Source organism: Emydura macquarii, unplaced genomic scaffold, assembly GCF_026122565.2.
Source record: "Emydura macquarii macquarii isolate MOO-44397 ecotype Brisbane River unplaced genomic scaffold, CSIRO-AGI_Emac_v2 contig_3470, whole genome shotgun sequence".
Lineage (NCBI taxonomy): Eukaryota > Metazoa > Chordata > Testudines > Chelidae > Emydura > Emydura macquarii.
Genome location: NW_027133607.1, coordinates 9027937 through 9043263, shown reverse-complemented (window position 1 = coordinate 9043263; position 15327 = coordinate 9027937). Strand labels below are relative to the sequence as shown.

General features: G+C 46.9%; 1 protein-coding gene across 3 annotated transcripts in view; it reads left to right on the top strand.

The window, feature by feature from the left end:
• AHCYL2 (adenosylhomocysteinase like 2) overlaps positions 1-15327 on the top strand; it is a 183121-nt gene that overhangs the window by 148228 nt on the left and 19566 nt on the right. For all 3 annotated transcript variants that reach the window (XM_067534980.1, XM_067534981.1, XM_067534982.1), the window contains exons 5-8: positions 1845-1947; positions 3078-3172; positions 10133-10239; positions 13389-13505. In XM_067534980.1, the coding sequence (XP_067391081.1) occupies positions 1845-1947; positions 3078-3172; positions 10133-10239; positions 13389-13505 (422 nt within the window). The remainder of the gene's footprint in view (positions 1-1844; positions 1948-3077; positions 3173-10132; positions 10240-13388; positions 13506-15327) is intronic.

The following is a 15327-nucleotide window of genomic DNA, read 5'->3' as shown; positions in this document are numbered from 1 at the left end:
TAAGATGTAAGCAGTGCATGTGTATGTCTGTGAGCCATTGCTGTGAGTAATGATGATTAAGAAAAGAGCAAAATGTTAAAATACAGGAGGAAGTGGGATCTAGTGGTTAGGGCAAATTTCCCTACCCGTGCTGGGAAAGGCCAGCTCCTGGGCTTTTTGGGCTTCCCAGCATGGGTAGGGAATGAGCTGTAATGACTAGAGCATAGTTTCTCAACCTGTGGTACATATACCCCTGGGGGCACACGAGACACAGGCAGGGTGTACGTGGCGAAAAACCCAGTGAAGGGAGGGAGGTGGCAGCCGCTGACTTCTGAGGGAGGCAGGCAGCAGCCGCCGGCTTCCTGCCCGGTTCCACCTCCTAGCTGGGAGGTAGATGGCAGTCGTCTCAGTCCTGGGAAGCTAGGCAGCAGTGCCGGTTTCTTGGGACACCAGGCAGCAGCCGCCGGCTTGGACAGTAGCCACTGGCTTTTTGGGGAGCTGGGCAGCAGCTGCCCACGTCCCGCCCGGTCCCAGCTCCCAAGTGGGAGCCCGGCAGCAGCCTCCTGCCCCCTGCGAGCTGAGCTCACAGCTGAGTGGCTGCCACCTGCACCCCGGCTCTGAACCGAGAGACAGCCTCCCGCAGCCTGGCTTGAAGATGGGCAGCAGCCGCCTGCCCACATCCCCGGGTCCTCACACAGGCGGGAACGTGTGAGGTCTGAGCAGGCACTAGTGGCCCACCAGAATGGATAGCAGTGCTCCCCATGGCCGTCTCTAGGAGCTGCCACCTGGGCAAGTTGCAGGTGGCTGCTGCCTGACTGCCAGCCCGGGAGGTGGGTGACAGGAGAACACCACGTGACCCTGCCATCAGGTCATAGTGATTGGCTGGCATTGACCTTTGCTCCTATATGGAGGAAGGGGAGGAGGAAGGAGGGGAGAAAAAGCAGGGCGTTTTGTGATCTGTCACAGCCACACAGCACTGCACAACTCAGAACTCTCCTGCTGTACGAGAAATACAGTCGTCCAGCGGTAAAGGGGGGAAAGATTGTATTTCTCAGAGTGGAAAATGGAGTGTTGGGTATTTATTAAAATTTTCAGAAGTTAGGGGGTACTTGCTACCTAAAAGGTTGAGAAACATGGGACTAGAGCAGTGGACTGGGCTTTGGGGCTTGCCGTCTCTGGATGAAATGGACTATGTACGTTGAAATTGCTATTTCATTTATTCATTTTAAATGATAGGCACTCTGACGCATGGTCCGTCGGTCTCTGTTTCAAACAGCACAGACCGCACTGTCAGGGCTTGTCTACACAGCGCTGCATTAGTCTGCACAAGAGGGATGTAAACTGCAGGGCACACTGGCATGCTGCACACTAGCTGGCCGGTGGGGCCCTGCCGGCATGCGCTAACGTTCCGTAGTGTGCATTAGGGAGCTTTTAGTGCATGCTTGCAGGGTCTCCATGGGCCAGTTAGCACAACATACTAGTGAGCACTGGAATTTATACTACTCAGATGTGGACTAATGCATCGTGGAGACAAGCCCTCAGTGTTTAAAGAAACTACAGTGAGCCCATAGAAGTCTGTTTCACGAGTTACAGGGCTTGATATTGGGCTTCATGCAGAAGTAAATTTGCACCGAGGCCTCCTAATTTAGTGCTGTTCATGTGACAGCAACATCACTCATTCCCTTCCGATGCTGGGACGGGATGGCGGGATGGATCACGTGGTAATTGCCATGTTCTGGTAATTCTGTTCATTCCCTTTGAAGCACCTGGCATTGGACACTGCTGGAAGACAGGACGCTGAGCTAGATGGACCATTGGTCTGACCCAGTCTGGCCGTTCTTACTTTCTTCTTTACTTTGATCCAGGTACTAATGGAGACTCTTGGTGCCTTGGGTGCTCAGTGCCGATGGGCTGCTTGCAACATCTATTCTACTCTCAATGAAGTGGCAGCTGCCCTGGCTGAGAGTGGTAAGGGGTTTTGCCTTCTTCAGTGTGCTTTGGAGAGATTCCTTTCAGCCTTTAAATATTAATGCTTTAAAAGAGGACACTGCGCAAGTGTATGATGGGCTTTTTCAAATAGTTTTCCCTTCAGTGTAGAATAAACCATTAGACGATAGAAATCTTTGCAGTGTTTCTTCATTCATCTCCCTTCCACCTTGTATGTTCACACAAGTATGTAGCCGGCTAAGTTATGAGGCCAGGCTGCACACATTTATTTATTTATTTAGGGTTGCCTAGAAAGCTGGGCTATGCATCCTGCTGTGTTCTTGCAGGGTTGCCGGTGCGTATTAGCCATTCCTGTTGATTTAAGCAAATATATCACTTCTCAGGAGAGCGAATTCTGTGGGTTTGAGGTGTAAGGAATGAAACTGTAAGTCAAACTGCAGCCTGAACAGCCTTGGCCAGAAATGTGGCTTGTCTAGTGGGAGAGGTTAAGATTTTCAAAGCGGTGCAAGGGATTGAGCTACACATCTTCTATTCATTGTAATGCAGTTCAATCCCCTGCTCTGCTTTGAAAACGTCAGACATTTTGCTTCTCTGGAGTGTAAATGTACTTAACAATTGATATCTTATATTGCTAGCCCCCTCTGCAGTCTGTACAAGAAAACTGCCTGGGAAACCTTTTGATATGTAAATAACTATTGCATATGCTGTAAATATTACTGTCCACAGGCAGCAAATGGCCTTTCTGTGCTATAGGTAGTAATTAAGAGTTGCCTCCATCTGCTCTGGGTCTTCCCCCTCAAGATGGTATTTTTGCAGACTGGCTAGAACAACAATGAAAAGTTCTAGCGGGAGGGTCCAAACTCTTAGCTTTATGGCTTTTCGAAGGGCCCTTTCAAGACAGTCACCCTCCAGTAAGGCTCACTCCTGCCTGCTGCCTGTGGTAGCACATCCACAGCCAAAAGAGGCAAGAACCAGATCTCCGCTGGAGCACTGCTTCTAGCCAGATTCTGCCAGTGTGGATGCTCTCATGGTGACAGGAAGCAGTGCACCAACTCAACCATTCCACCTTTGCCAGGTTAGGGGAGCACTAGTCCTCAGGTGACACTTTCATAGATTCCATTTGTACTGAACTTTCTTCCTGTCTCTGCCAGGGTTCCCTGTCTTTGCCTGGAAGGGAGAGTCTGAAGATGACTTCTGGTGGTGTATCGATCGCTGTGTGAACGTTGAAGGATGGCAGCCTAATATGGTGGGTCACTTGGGAAGGATCTAAAACATCGGGCATATGTAGTAGCAGTTATAAAGGCTGATGTCTCAACTATAGTCTAGTGTAGTGTTTCTCAAATGGTGTTCCGCGGAAGAAGCGGAACCGCGCCGCCAAAAGTAACAAAAATCAGGCGCCGCCAAACAGCTGTTCAGGGCGCCGAAAACGGCTCAGAGAGCGCGCCGCCGAAACAACCCTACACCGCGCCGCCGAAAAGAGGAAGATTTCCTCGACTTTTCAGCGGAGGGTATGGCATGGGCGCGCAAGGGTTCCGGGGGGAAATAAAATTGAGAAACACTGGTCTAGAGAGACTGAGGTTGGGATAGGTTCCACAACAGGGTTTGGAATTATTAAAATTTTGTTCCTTACCAAACCCTGAATGTAGGGTTCTGTGTTTGTTCATCAACAACTAATCCTACTACTTGCCACCTACACAGCATTTATCTTCAAAGTGCTTTACAATTATGAATTGATCCTCACAACATAGGGAATTAACTTATCGCTGTCTACAAGTGGGGAATTGGAGGAGGTAGCTGACTCGCTTGCCAGAGACCATACAAGGAGCAAGTCCAGTCCTTGTCTATACAGGAAAGTTGCACCAGATTTACTTAAGTCAGTTTTTAAAGCAATGTAGTTAAACTGGTTCAAAGCCCTGTGTAAGTGCTCTTATTTTAGTTTGAGCAGTTTATTTCAATATAACTTTTAAACCTGTTCCCAACTGACTTAAGCTAAACTGCAGAAAACCACTCAAAGCAAAATAAGAGCATCCGCACAGCAGTTTGCACCAGTTAACTAGGTCATATTAAATTCAAACCTTAGGTTATACCAGTGCAACTTCCCTTTAAAAGGCCTCAATTTCAGAGCCAAGATCAGGACCCCGGAGACATTGACAACTAGTCCTGGGCTCTTGTATCAGATTGCAAAACAGAAAGAAGGTGCAGCTCCTTGCTTTAATGACTTGTGACATCTTTGCTCATAGAGAAAACACAGAACCCTGAACTTGGGACTTAGTAAGTGGAATAGTTTTCAGTTCTCAAATGTTTTATTCCTACAACACTTGAGACTGGTTCTCGGCTCTGGAGCTCACAGTCTAAATTGGACAGAACAGTGAGGAATAATAAAGGACGAGGGATGTTGCGATGTATTTGTATTGCTTATGTTTGCTCATATTGAATTACTTGGGATGTGTTAGAGTTTTCTTTCATTAAGTGCACTTCTGTTCACTTTATTTTATCCATCCCCTTTAGAAGGATTGGGGAATAGTCAGAAAATCCATCCCCTCATCCATAAACATGCACATGGAAAATGCAATAAAGAGATGATAAATGGCTTTTGTTTGGGGAATAAGCACCCATCAGTATTGATGGCAATCACTGAGTTAGTGGTGTCAGAGAAATCAAAACCCTTCCTGCATCTGGCACATTTGTCCTATGATAGTTTGACTAGGCTTCTTGGTTCTGTGAAATGTTAGGATGGCCGATGTCTTTTCACAGTTCCTTCTTGTGAGGATGGCACTGTGGATCCGCAGAACTCTTTCAGGTGGTCCAAAGAACAGAGCATTCTTCTTCAAGTATATTCCCTGTGGGTGCTCCACCGCAGATATGCATGCACTCCTGCACTCGTGACTGGAAATTGTAAATAGCAGTGACCAAATCTGTGCAAAGCAGAGCCTTGTGCTTCCATGTCAGAGCATAGAGGGAGGCGCAGCCCCACAGCCGCTCCAGTTCCTCCTCAGCCACCTGCAGCTTGAGACTGCACTGTTGTGGAGTCCACTGCTTACAACTTCCTGCTTTCCTTACTCTGTATAGTGTGTTTCTTATTTTATTTATTTAGTTGTTATTTTCTAGTTCATTTTTTCTCCGTTTTAGCACAACTCGTGCATGAAGGGGAGTTCCCTCTTCCAAACTTCTTGCATTAGTGCTTTCGGCACTTCCCTGTGTTGTGCCTAAAACCCCACAGCTCAAGTCCTGCCAACTGTCATAATGACAGGCATAATTGTCTCCGAGACGCATCCTGTCAAATTGTAAGTCTGAGGTCTCAAAGGCAGGTCTCAAAAAGATAGAGAGGCTAGGTTGAAGCTCCTCTTAGTAGAACGCTCCCTAGCTCCAGCGGGGTCTGCTTCCTCCCTCCCTCCCTCCCTCCATACACTACCCTGTACCATGACAGAGACACGCCATGCCCCATCCTTGCTTCTTCCCCAAAATCTTGTCGTAACTTCATATCAATCAGGAGATTTGTCTTCCAGTATTTTATCCAAAGCCTCATTCCTTGAGGAAGGAGGCTAGTCTCCATGCACTAGACATTGGGGGGGCCCTCGCCTTCTACCTTGACAGGACTAAGACTTTCAGAGCCTCTCCTAGACTCGTATCCTTTGCCGAAAGGGTGAAGGGACAGCCAGTTTCCACTCAAAGACTCAAAGTTGGTTTTGGGTTGTATCTTCACCTGCTACAACGCTAATAGGATACACCCTGCCCCCCTAGGACTCAGTCCACCTCTCTAGCCCTTCTGAAGGACGTTCCCATAGCAGAAATCTGCAGGACTGCAACATGATGTTCCAGTCACACTTTTGCCGAGCATGACATCATTTTACCTGCTTCCCGGGCTGACACTACCTTTGGTGATGTCGTACTCCAAACTGTCTTGGATTTACCTCAACATCCACCTCCTTATTCAAATACTGCTTGGGAGTCTCCTGTGCGGAGCACCCCCTAGGGACAGATATTCGAAGAAGGAGTTACTTACCTGTACAGTAACCTGAGTTCTTCTAGATGTTTTCTCCCTACAGGTGCTCCACCTTGCAACTCCCGCCCTCCTTCCCGTCTGCTTCAGTCTTTAGTTTCCCACTTGCAGAAGAGCTGGAGTGACAGCGAGTCCGCACTCCTTATGTGCCGTCACATGGAAGCAGGAGATGCTGCCCTGTGTCGGTGTGGACCCGTGGATACTGCTATTCACAATCTCCAGTCAAGGGGTGCACAGGTGCCCATATATTCATGGTGAAGCACCCATAGAGACCAAGCATATTACAGGACTCAAGTTACTTACAGGGAAGTAACCTCTCTTTTTAGAACCAAGCAATAGGAAATTGGGCTGTTCTGAGTAGATGGGGGAGTTGTGGAGAGAATCTTCACTTATAAAGTTATTCACGGAATAGACAAGTTGGAGAGCCATTGAGAGCCTTTCCATGAAACACTTTCATCTGGCTTTCCAAACTAGAGACTAAAGCTTAGGTGTGTTCTGCCTCCCCCATGCTGTTGGAGGCCCGTGATATTTTATACACTATGAATGAAATCCTGATCTTGTTGAAGCCAATGGGAGTTTTGTCGTTGACTTCGATGGGGCCAGTATTCAACTCTCTGTGTCAAGGGAAATGGGGCCTGAGCTCAGGACTGGGTTTGGAGCTCCTGGGTTCTAATCCCAGTTTTGCAACCGATAAACTGGGTGTCCTTCCACGTCTCTTGGTCTCTGCTCCCCATCAGCAAAATGGAGAGGATACCTTGCAGGGGCGTTGAGGCTTTGTTTGTATAATACTTTGAAGATAAAGCTAGCATTATATAGTGGGACAAAGTATGTTGGTCCTGCTTTGAGCAGGGGGTTGGCCTCCGAGGTACCTTCCAACCCTAACATTCTATGAAAGTACATTAAGCCATGTATTTCATTGCGAGGAGATGGGAAATTCCCTCTTTTCTGGCGTGATCTCACAGTATGCTGATTTTGCCTCAGTTAGAGATATTTCATGTGTACTGTTGTAAATGCAATTTGTTTTTAGGATCTTCCAAGTATCACAAGATATAGTACTTACTGATCCTCAGATGGAAGTTCCTTGTAGGAAGTGCAGAGTTCTTTACAAACAATAATAAATTCAGCTTCATAGCCATTTTATGGATAGGGAAGTATTTTCCCCTTCTGTAAAATGCAGATATGTAGCGCAGAGAGGTTCAGTGATTTGCCAAAGGCCACATATAGTAAGTGGCAGGGCTGGGAATAGAACCCAGCAGTCCTGACTCCCCGTTCTGTGCTCTACCTACAAGACAATGTTTGCTGTAAACCAAGATTCCCATACCATGGTTTACATTGCTTATGAAACTGATTTTATAATTCACATACTGATGTCTCAGTTCCACCTAGGCCAGTGAGTTCATTGTTTCCCTGGAAACTAACATAACTCCAAAGAGGAAGAAGAGAGGAGAAACTAAAAATAGACACTGTAGACCAATGTTGGATTGAGTAGACAGGTCTCTCGAAAAAGGATAGAGGACACTCCAAGGATGGTCTGAGGGGTGGCAGCTCAGGCTGTGTACTCAAAACCACGACGGAGGCATTCCTGCCATTTTCTGTCTCGTCTTTGCATTTAGCATGCTGCTATCCTTTATATTATGGAACGTTTCAGATCACACTCATGTAGCAGCACAGTATAGTAATGTGCTTATTTCATATACAAGCCAGCAGAGGGCAGCTGGCCCGCATCTGAACTCTTCACTTTCTACCTGTTGATCAGGCATGTATATGTGGCAGACTTGCTTTGCGGGCTGGGTGGGGGAAATGTTCAACAAGGCAACAGTTACCATCCCATCTGTGTCATGCTTTGCTTTTTTTTCCCTTTGATTGCCTAACTGGAAATGCAATTTGCTGCCTCTATGCCTGTTGCAGCTCTTAGCTTCCAAGATGGTGGAATGTGGATAGTTTTTCTAATACAGAACATGGTGCCAGGTTTGTGATGGGAGAGGTGTCCCACAGGCTGTGATGGCAGATACTTTGGGAGCTTTCCCCTCTGCCTCTGTAGCAGGCTCCATTAAGTTTGCTTCTCTTCCTGGCCCCTCACCATCCAGTTCATACTGATTGGTGAAACTCAACCTGGCCCAGAGGGAAACTACTTGGAAATCTTACTATTTGAGCTTGGGCTCCTCCAATCTATAGACTGACCCCTTTGCTGAAGTTAAGCCCTGGTTACTGACAGCCTCTCTCAAGAGGAAGGGTTATGGATTTTCTTATCATGGGAGTAACAGACCTGGAGCAGGTTAAGATGTAGATATTTGAATGGATAGTGCCACAGAAATGCTGCCCACCCCGTGTTGAGCTGTGGGAAAAACCTGAGTTCAAATGGTAGGTACTTTCAAGCCATAAATCCCAGATTTCTTTGTGAGACCAGATTTTTCCATGGTGAGAAATGATGTGATCTGCTGTAGAATAACTAAGAAATTGAAATACTGAATTAATAGATGGCAAACTGCTCTGTGCAGAAGCAAAGTTAAGTAAGTCATCTGGGGACAGACACATGAAGGGGAAATAGCTGCTAAATAAAAAAGGGTATGTCAAATCGATCCGGGGGAGATTTGGGAACAACTATTTTAAAAAGAACCTTAGAGTCTGACGAACAGCTGCAATGAGAGGCTAACAGGATTCCAGGTTTGCATTGTTGGAGGTATAAAATGCAAATCAAAGGAGAAGATATTTCTACATGGGGCGTGGATTAGATCTCTACTGGGATAGTGGATACAGCAATTGTCTGTGCCAGAGGATATAAACGTCCCTTTTCAGGAGGGTGCAGTGTGAAGACGCAGCGATGCTTCTCTTACCATGTTTTGGCCCCATTCCAGTCTAACAAAAACTCTGTGGTTGACTGCAAGTAGCAGCAGAAAGGCATGGTAGGGCTAATGTTCAAAAAGGTTGATTTGCCTGAAAAAAATGTCCTTGGAGTGGTGATGTGGGTGAAGATTGGTTTGCTAAAATTATAACTAGGAAGGATTCTAATGAAAGACCTGTATAAAGCAGATGTCTGAGGAAACTGCAGGAAAATCAGCATGTGGCAGATCTTGCTCCTGGAATGCACACTTTATAGACATTTTGCTGTATGAAGGTGGCCGTCTGCTGAAAGCCCCCTGCAGGAGGAGAGGCTACAGAGAGGCTGCCAGCCCCGTAACAGCTGCAGCGTAAGATGCAGACCCATCGGTTAAGCCTAGTATATTAGTTTCTTAATTAGGGGGGAAAAAACCAAAAATGCAATTAAACAAATGTTCCCAAACGCTCGTCGCTCCCCAGTGAACTCTTCGGGGGGCCCCCAAAGGAGCCATAGCTCACAGTTGGGAAGCACTGGACTAGAAAGCTTGAGATCTTTTTCCGTCTCTAATTTCTAGGATTCTATGCTGAATTATGGTCCTTCATAAGACATTAATTTTTCAGAGAGTGTTTAACTTATATTTAACCTGGGACCAGCATATGTAGATTGGCTCCTTTTTAATTGTTTTAATAAAGCAACAAGTTTGGCTATTAACTTCCCACCCTGCGGAGCACATTCCATGCGGAATGTCTTTTATACTGCGGCTTTCATCTTCTTTGGCAACCTGGTTCATAAGGCGGGACTGGACGGTTCAGGGGCTTGGTCATCCAATAAAGAGCCTTTATACTTCTAGGTTTCACGTTCAAAGCCAGCCTAGGTGGGCTGTGACCAAAAGTTACTGGCTAAAGGATGTTCTGTGGCCTGTGTGAAACATGCTGGGTTTCCCAACATTAAACTATTATTACAGTTGTCGTTCGTTGACCTCGCCATTGGCAATCAGAGCAGAAAGGCAGAGACTGGGCTATGGCCAACAAGCATTTCCCTGTCGCTTCCAGAGATGGCCCCTCCTGCTGGAGCAAGTGGAAGGAGCTTCTGTTCTGCTGCTATTTGCACTGTGCCTATTCTGGGGATAAATATTGAGGACCTCAGCATGCCTCTCCAGCCTCATTAAACAAAAACATAACTCAGGTGTCATTGCTCCACTGCACAGTCCTTGCCTGGGCTTTGTCTGTGGTGTTGCAATGGCTCTGTGGCCTACATGGTACCAGGACATGGACTTGCTTCAGAAGCTGGAATTCAGTGAATGATTCACCCCTTGTGTTGTTAATGAAGGAGGCCAGTGGCCTCGCTGGATTTCAGTACAGTCACTTGGCTCAACTTTCTCATTGCAGATTTTGGATGATGGAGGGGACCTGACCCACTGGATTTATAAGAAATATCCCAACATGTTTAAGAAAATCAAGGGGATAGTGGAAGAAAGTGTGACTGGTGTCCACAGGTAATGGAGCTGTATCCACAGCAAGCGCTTTATGCTCTGGGCAAAAGGTCCTGTGTGTGTGTGTCTCACATACTCAACTCAGCACTCACAAGAAAACGGCAAGCTGCGACATGCCTTATCTCAGACAGTTGCCTGGACTTTGAGCCTACAAATACACCCTTGGGGTAGTTTCCTGTTGGTGTGAGCTAGATCTTAAAAAATAAAAAAATCACATTTACTCTCCCCTATATAAAAATAAGTTTAAAAAATCTAATTATCTGAACCTGAGACTAGGAGGTAGGAACTCCTGAGTTCTCATTCTGCTTCTGCCATGACCCTTGTGTGACCTTGAGTAAGGCATCTAACCTCTTGCTTTCCCATCTGTGAAATGGGGATAATACTTACCTGCCTTGCTGAGGATGTGAGGAGAAAGGGGTGGTTAGAAAAGGAGTGAGGGTTGGTGTTACAGTGCAAGGGGAATGTGTAGCAGGCTTTGGGGAAAGTGAGAAGCTTAGAGTCAGTCCCAAGCTGAAGTGGCCAGGAAAGCGTGAGATTGTGAGAGGAAATGACTCCATGGCTTGAGGGAGGGGGACAATTCCAGATAGACAAGGCAGCATAAATGAATGACACCCAAAGCCCAGCCTATGGAAGCAGAGGAGTGGTGGGAGAAGTGATTCAGGTCTGGTCTAAGGTATCTTACGCTGACCTAATTATGTCAGTATCTACGTACAGCCTTATCCCGCCAATGTAAGTGTCCTACTACACCGACATCATAACTCCATCTCCATGAGAGGTGTAGGGCTTATGTAAGTGTAGTCAGGGTGATGCAGTGTCTGTAGAGACACTGTTACTTACATCGACTGTTAGCTCTCTTCAATTTCACAGCTCCAGGGGAGCTGTGAAATTGATAGAAAGCCGGACAGCTAGAACCAAGCTGCCCCCCGTTTCCCTGGAGAGCTGGGTGACACGACCCTGCTCCTGGCTCGGAGCTATGGTGAAAATGGACCCCGTTCCCACCTGGGAGCCAGGGAGAGAAGCCCAGACAGCTGGACCCTGCTCTCAGCTGGGGATGAGAAGCCCAGGCAGCTGGACCCCACTCCCAGCAGGGAATGGAGAGGCGAGAAGTCCCGGACGGCTTCCCCCACCATCTTACTCCCAGCAGGAAAGCATGTCTTATCAATTTCAAATTGAGAAGACTGCCCCACTCTGGGCAGGAAGGGGGCCGAGAAGCTGGGGCAGCTGGATCCCACTCTCCAGGGGTGAGAAGCCCTGGGCAGCTTCCCCTCCACTCCTGGCGGGGAGGCGAGAAGCCTCCTGGGCGGTTTCCCCACTCCCAGCAACGAACAGGGAGCCGGAGATGGGGGGCAGCCCACCAGGAACCTGGGAGTCTGTGGGGTAGCTGCCAGCGGAGCTGAGAGCCCATACTGACTCTCTTAGCTCAGTGGAAGCGCTCCTGGTGAGGATGCGCACCCCCGACCCAAGGAGGGTTGTGTGGGCCTGCACCACCGCAGTAATTATTTCGGTGACTAAGTTGACCTATATTAGGTTAACTTAAGTTTTATTATAATAAGTATTATACAAGTATAATATAGTCTATATATTATACTTATGTAATACTTAATATAATATATATATAAGTATTATATCAAGTCAACCTATATTAGGTTGACTTAAGTGTTCAGTGTAGACATACTCTAACAAAGTCAGAAGGAAGATCTGAGCAAGTGTGTGGTTTGAGGAAATCAGAAAGTCAGGTTTCAGTTGGAGGGGGGGTGGCTTGCAAGGTAGTGACGGTGACAGAACAATTGGGCTGGGTAGGAAGCTAGCAACGGTGGCAGAGGATGAGGCGACAGTCTTTTCTTCTTGCAATGAGAGCATAGTGTGGCTGCAGCTCTCTGAACTGGCTGAAGTTTAGAACAGAGATCTAGACATGCTGTGTAAAAGGGAATTGAAAATGTTGAGACAGGAAGTGGTGGCTGAAACCTGATTAAGATTTCAGCAGAGGCAGGGTGAAGAAAAGGACCTGATTTGACAGTATTCTAGCAATGCCGGTCACAGATATATGGGCAAGTCAGATGTATAAAGAGCAAAGTAAGGTTAAAGATAACTCCCTACATTCTTGCTTCAAGAGCGAGGCTAAGATCTGAGTTAAGGATGCTGATGGAGACACACGGGGAATGCAAGACTCTTCACCCAGGAGAGCACCTTTCATTTTTGAAGCATTTCATATGGGGAAATCACTGTAGCTGGGAGCTAACACTTGAGGCTTGTAGATGAGTCAGAGAATGTGAAGAAGAAAATATAGTTGGGCAGTTTGTGTGCAGAAGTGTTGTCCAGGTTGTGGCAAACAGTAGAGAGCAAAAGGAAAGAGTCTTCTGGAGAAGGCATAACTGTACTCGGTGTGTATTTGTGAGGGAGCTGATTGACGGATCAAATCCTGGTTTGCAGTTCTTGAACACATAACAATAGAATACTTTTAGGTTCTCTTCCTGTTTGTATTTTAGAATGTAGATTCATTATCTTGTGTGTGTTTTCATCCTCATAGTAGTTAATCATAGCTGAGTACTTCCATAGAGAGATACATTTCTATCTGTTGCCAGTAACAAAAGTTCAACTCAGCATATACTGCAGCATGAGTGTAACTTGCCTTATGTTGCAGTCAGTGTGCTGACGGTGCCATTTTAAATAAGTGATTGGGTCCAAACATGAATCTTGGTGGTTGCACTCTGTAAGGCTGTTTTGCGTCTCTCCCTCCTGTGATCAGCTCTTACTACTTGCACTTAAATTGTAAGAAATGTGGGAGGAGGGCTTCTGGAATGCAAATATTTTTCAGTTGAAAGGTCACAAAGAGTATTGATCTGACGTTGCAAGAGACACTTGTGGCACACTTGATAAAAATGTGAAGTAGCAAAGGCCATAACATGCTCTAGATTCTAATCTGATGGTGACATGTTTTTCTGGAGGGGACAAACATAAATGTGTTTATGAAACAAGGGGCATGCCTCTCCTGCTGGAATTGCTAGGGTGTCCATAGGTAGATGCTAACTTTGGAGGTATGTGCCACTCCTTGCCAGCTAATCAAGAGAGAGAAGAGAGCATGTGGAGGCAGAACATAGGGGAATCTTTCTCGGTTTGTTTTTCATTCTCATGTTCTCCCTTTTTCCTAACAGGTTGTACCAATTGTCTAAAGCTGGGAAACTCTGTGTCCCAGCTATGAACGTCAATGACTCTGTCACCAAGCAGAAGTTTGACAACCTGTACTGCTGCAGAGAATCCATTCTTGATGGGTATGTAGCTCCGTGACTAAGTAGAGCACTCTACATGACTTTCAGGCTTGCGTGTACTTAGACGAGATGAAAGCCCACTAAACTGGGTGACTGGGCAACAGAATGCCATAGGAAGTTCAGCACTGATAAGTGCAAAGTAATGCACATAGGTGTAGTTGGGATTATTTTTTCCAGTCTAATGATGGGTTTTTAATGAACTGTTACCCCTCAAAAAAGGGATCTTGGCGTTATTGTGGATAGTTCTCTGAAAACCTCAGCTCAATGAGCAGTAACTGTCTAAAAGGCTGATGTTGTTAGGAACGGGATAGAAAATATTATAATGCCACTGTATAAATCCATGGTGCATCCTCACCTTGAATAATGTGTCCAGTTCAGGTCGCCCATCTCAAAAAGGATATAGCGGAACTGGAAGAGGTTCAAAGAAAGGAAGCAGAGATGATCAAGGGTACGGAATGGTTTCCATACAAGGAGAGACTAAAAGGATAAGGCTGTTGAGCTTAGAAAAGAAGTGGTTAAGGGAGGCTATGATAGTGGTTTATAAAATCATGAATGGAGTGGAAAAAGTGAATAGAGAAGTATTATTTACCCTTTCCCACAGTACAAAAACCAGTGGTCACCCAAAGACATAAACAGGCAGCAGGTTTAGTACAAACAAGAGGAAATACTTTTTCACACAACCCACGACTAACCTGTGGAACTCATTGCCATAGGCTGTTGTGATGGCCAAAAGTATAATTGGGTTCGAAAATTAACTAGATAAATTCACGGAAGACAGGTCCATCAATGACTAGTAGCCAAGATGGTCAGGGATGTAACCCCATGCTCATGGTGACTAAACCTCTCACTGCCAGAATTCTGGAGGGCAAGGCAGGGGTAGATCACTCCAAAACTGCCTTGTCCTGTCCACCCCTTTGAAACTCTGGTACTGGCCACGGTCCAAGACAGGATACTGAACTAAATGGACAATTGGTCTGACCCAGCATGGCCGTTCTTATATTCAAAGGGGTCATATGGAAATATTAAAGTTTTTCTTCGAGTGATTGCTCATGTCCATTCCATTATAGGTGAGTGCATGCCACCATGCACGGTTCCCGGAACATTTTTCCCCTTAGCAGATCCTGTAGGGCCGGCTCTGGCGTCCCCTGGAGCCCTGCACACATGCCGCGGTATATGAGGCGCTGCCGGCCCTACGTCCCCTCAGTTCCTTCTTTCCGCCTGTGATGGTTGCTGGAACTAGCCTTGCTCTATTCTTCGATCAGACCGATGCAAAGCTGCATGGTCTGAAGGACTCCAGAGCCACGCTTCAGTCTCTGGGCCTGTACACGCCTGAGGCTTCCAGGCGGCAGTTCTGGCCCCAGGCGCAGCAGAAGCCAAGGCCTCCATCTAGGCCCTTTCAAACTATAGAAATAGGGACAGGAATAGGAGGTTCTGAAGTAGAAATCAACCCCCCAGCTCATCCTCAGCCCCTCAACAGGGGCCCCCTGTCGGACAACAGTTAAACAGCTCACTTCAGGTGTCTATCCTCCCCAGCCACAGGCGTTTCTCCGTCTCACGGTGGCTGTCTTCCACTAATATGCCAAGCAGACGCCCATTGGACCGGGTAGTCACAGTTGCCCGCCCGTCCAACCCTCCCTAGACTGGTGGCGGACTCCCCAGGCAATGACGAAAGGTGTTCCGTTCAAGGAACTGGTCCTGTCGGTCACCCTAATTTCTGATGCTCCCGATGTGGGATGGGGAGCCCAAATCAGCGTCAACTCAGGCAATTGGGCTCTGGTCAGGGGAGGAGAAGCTCCTGCACAGCAACATGAAGGAGCTGAGGGCC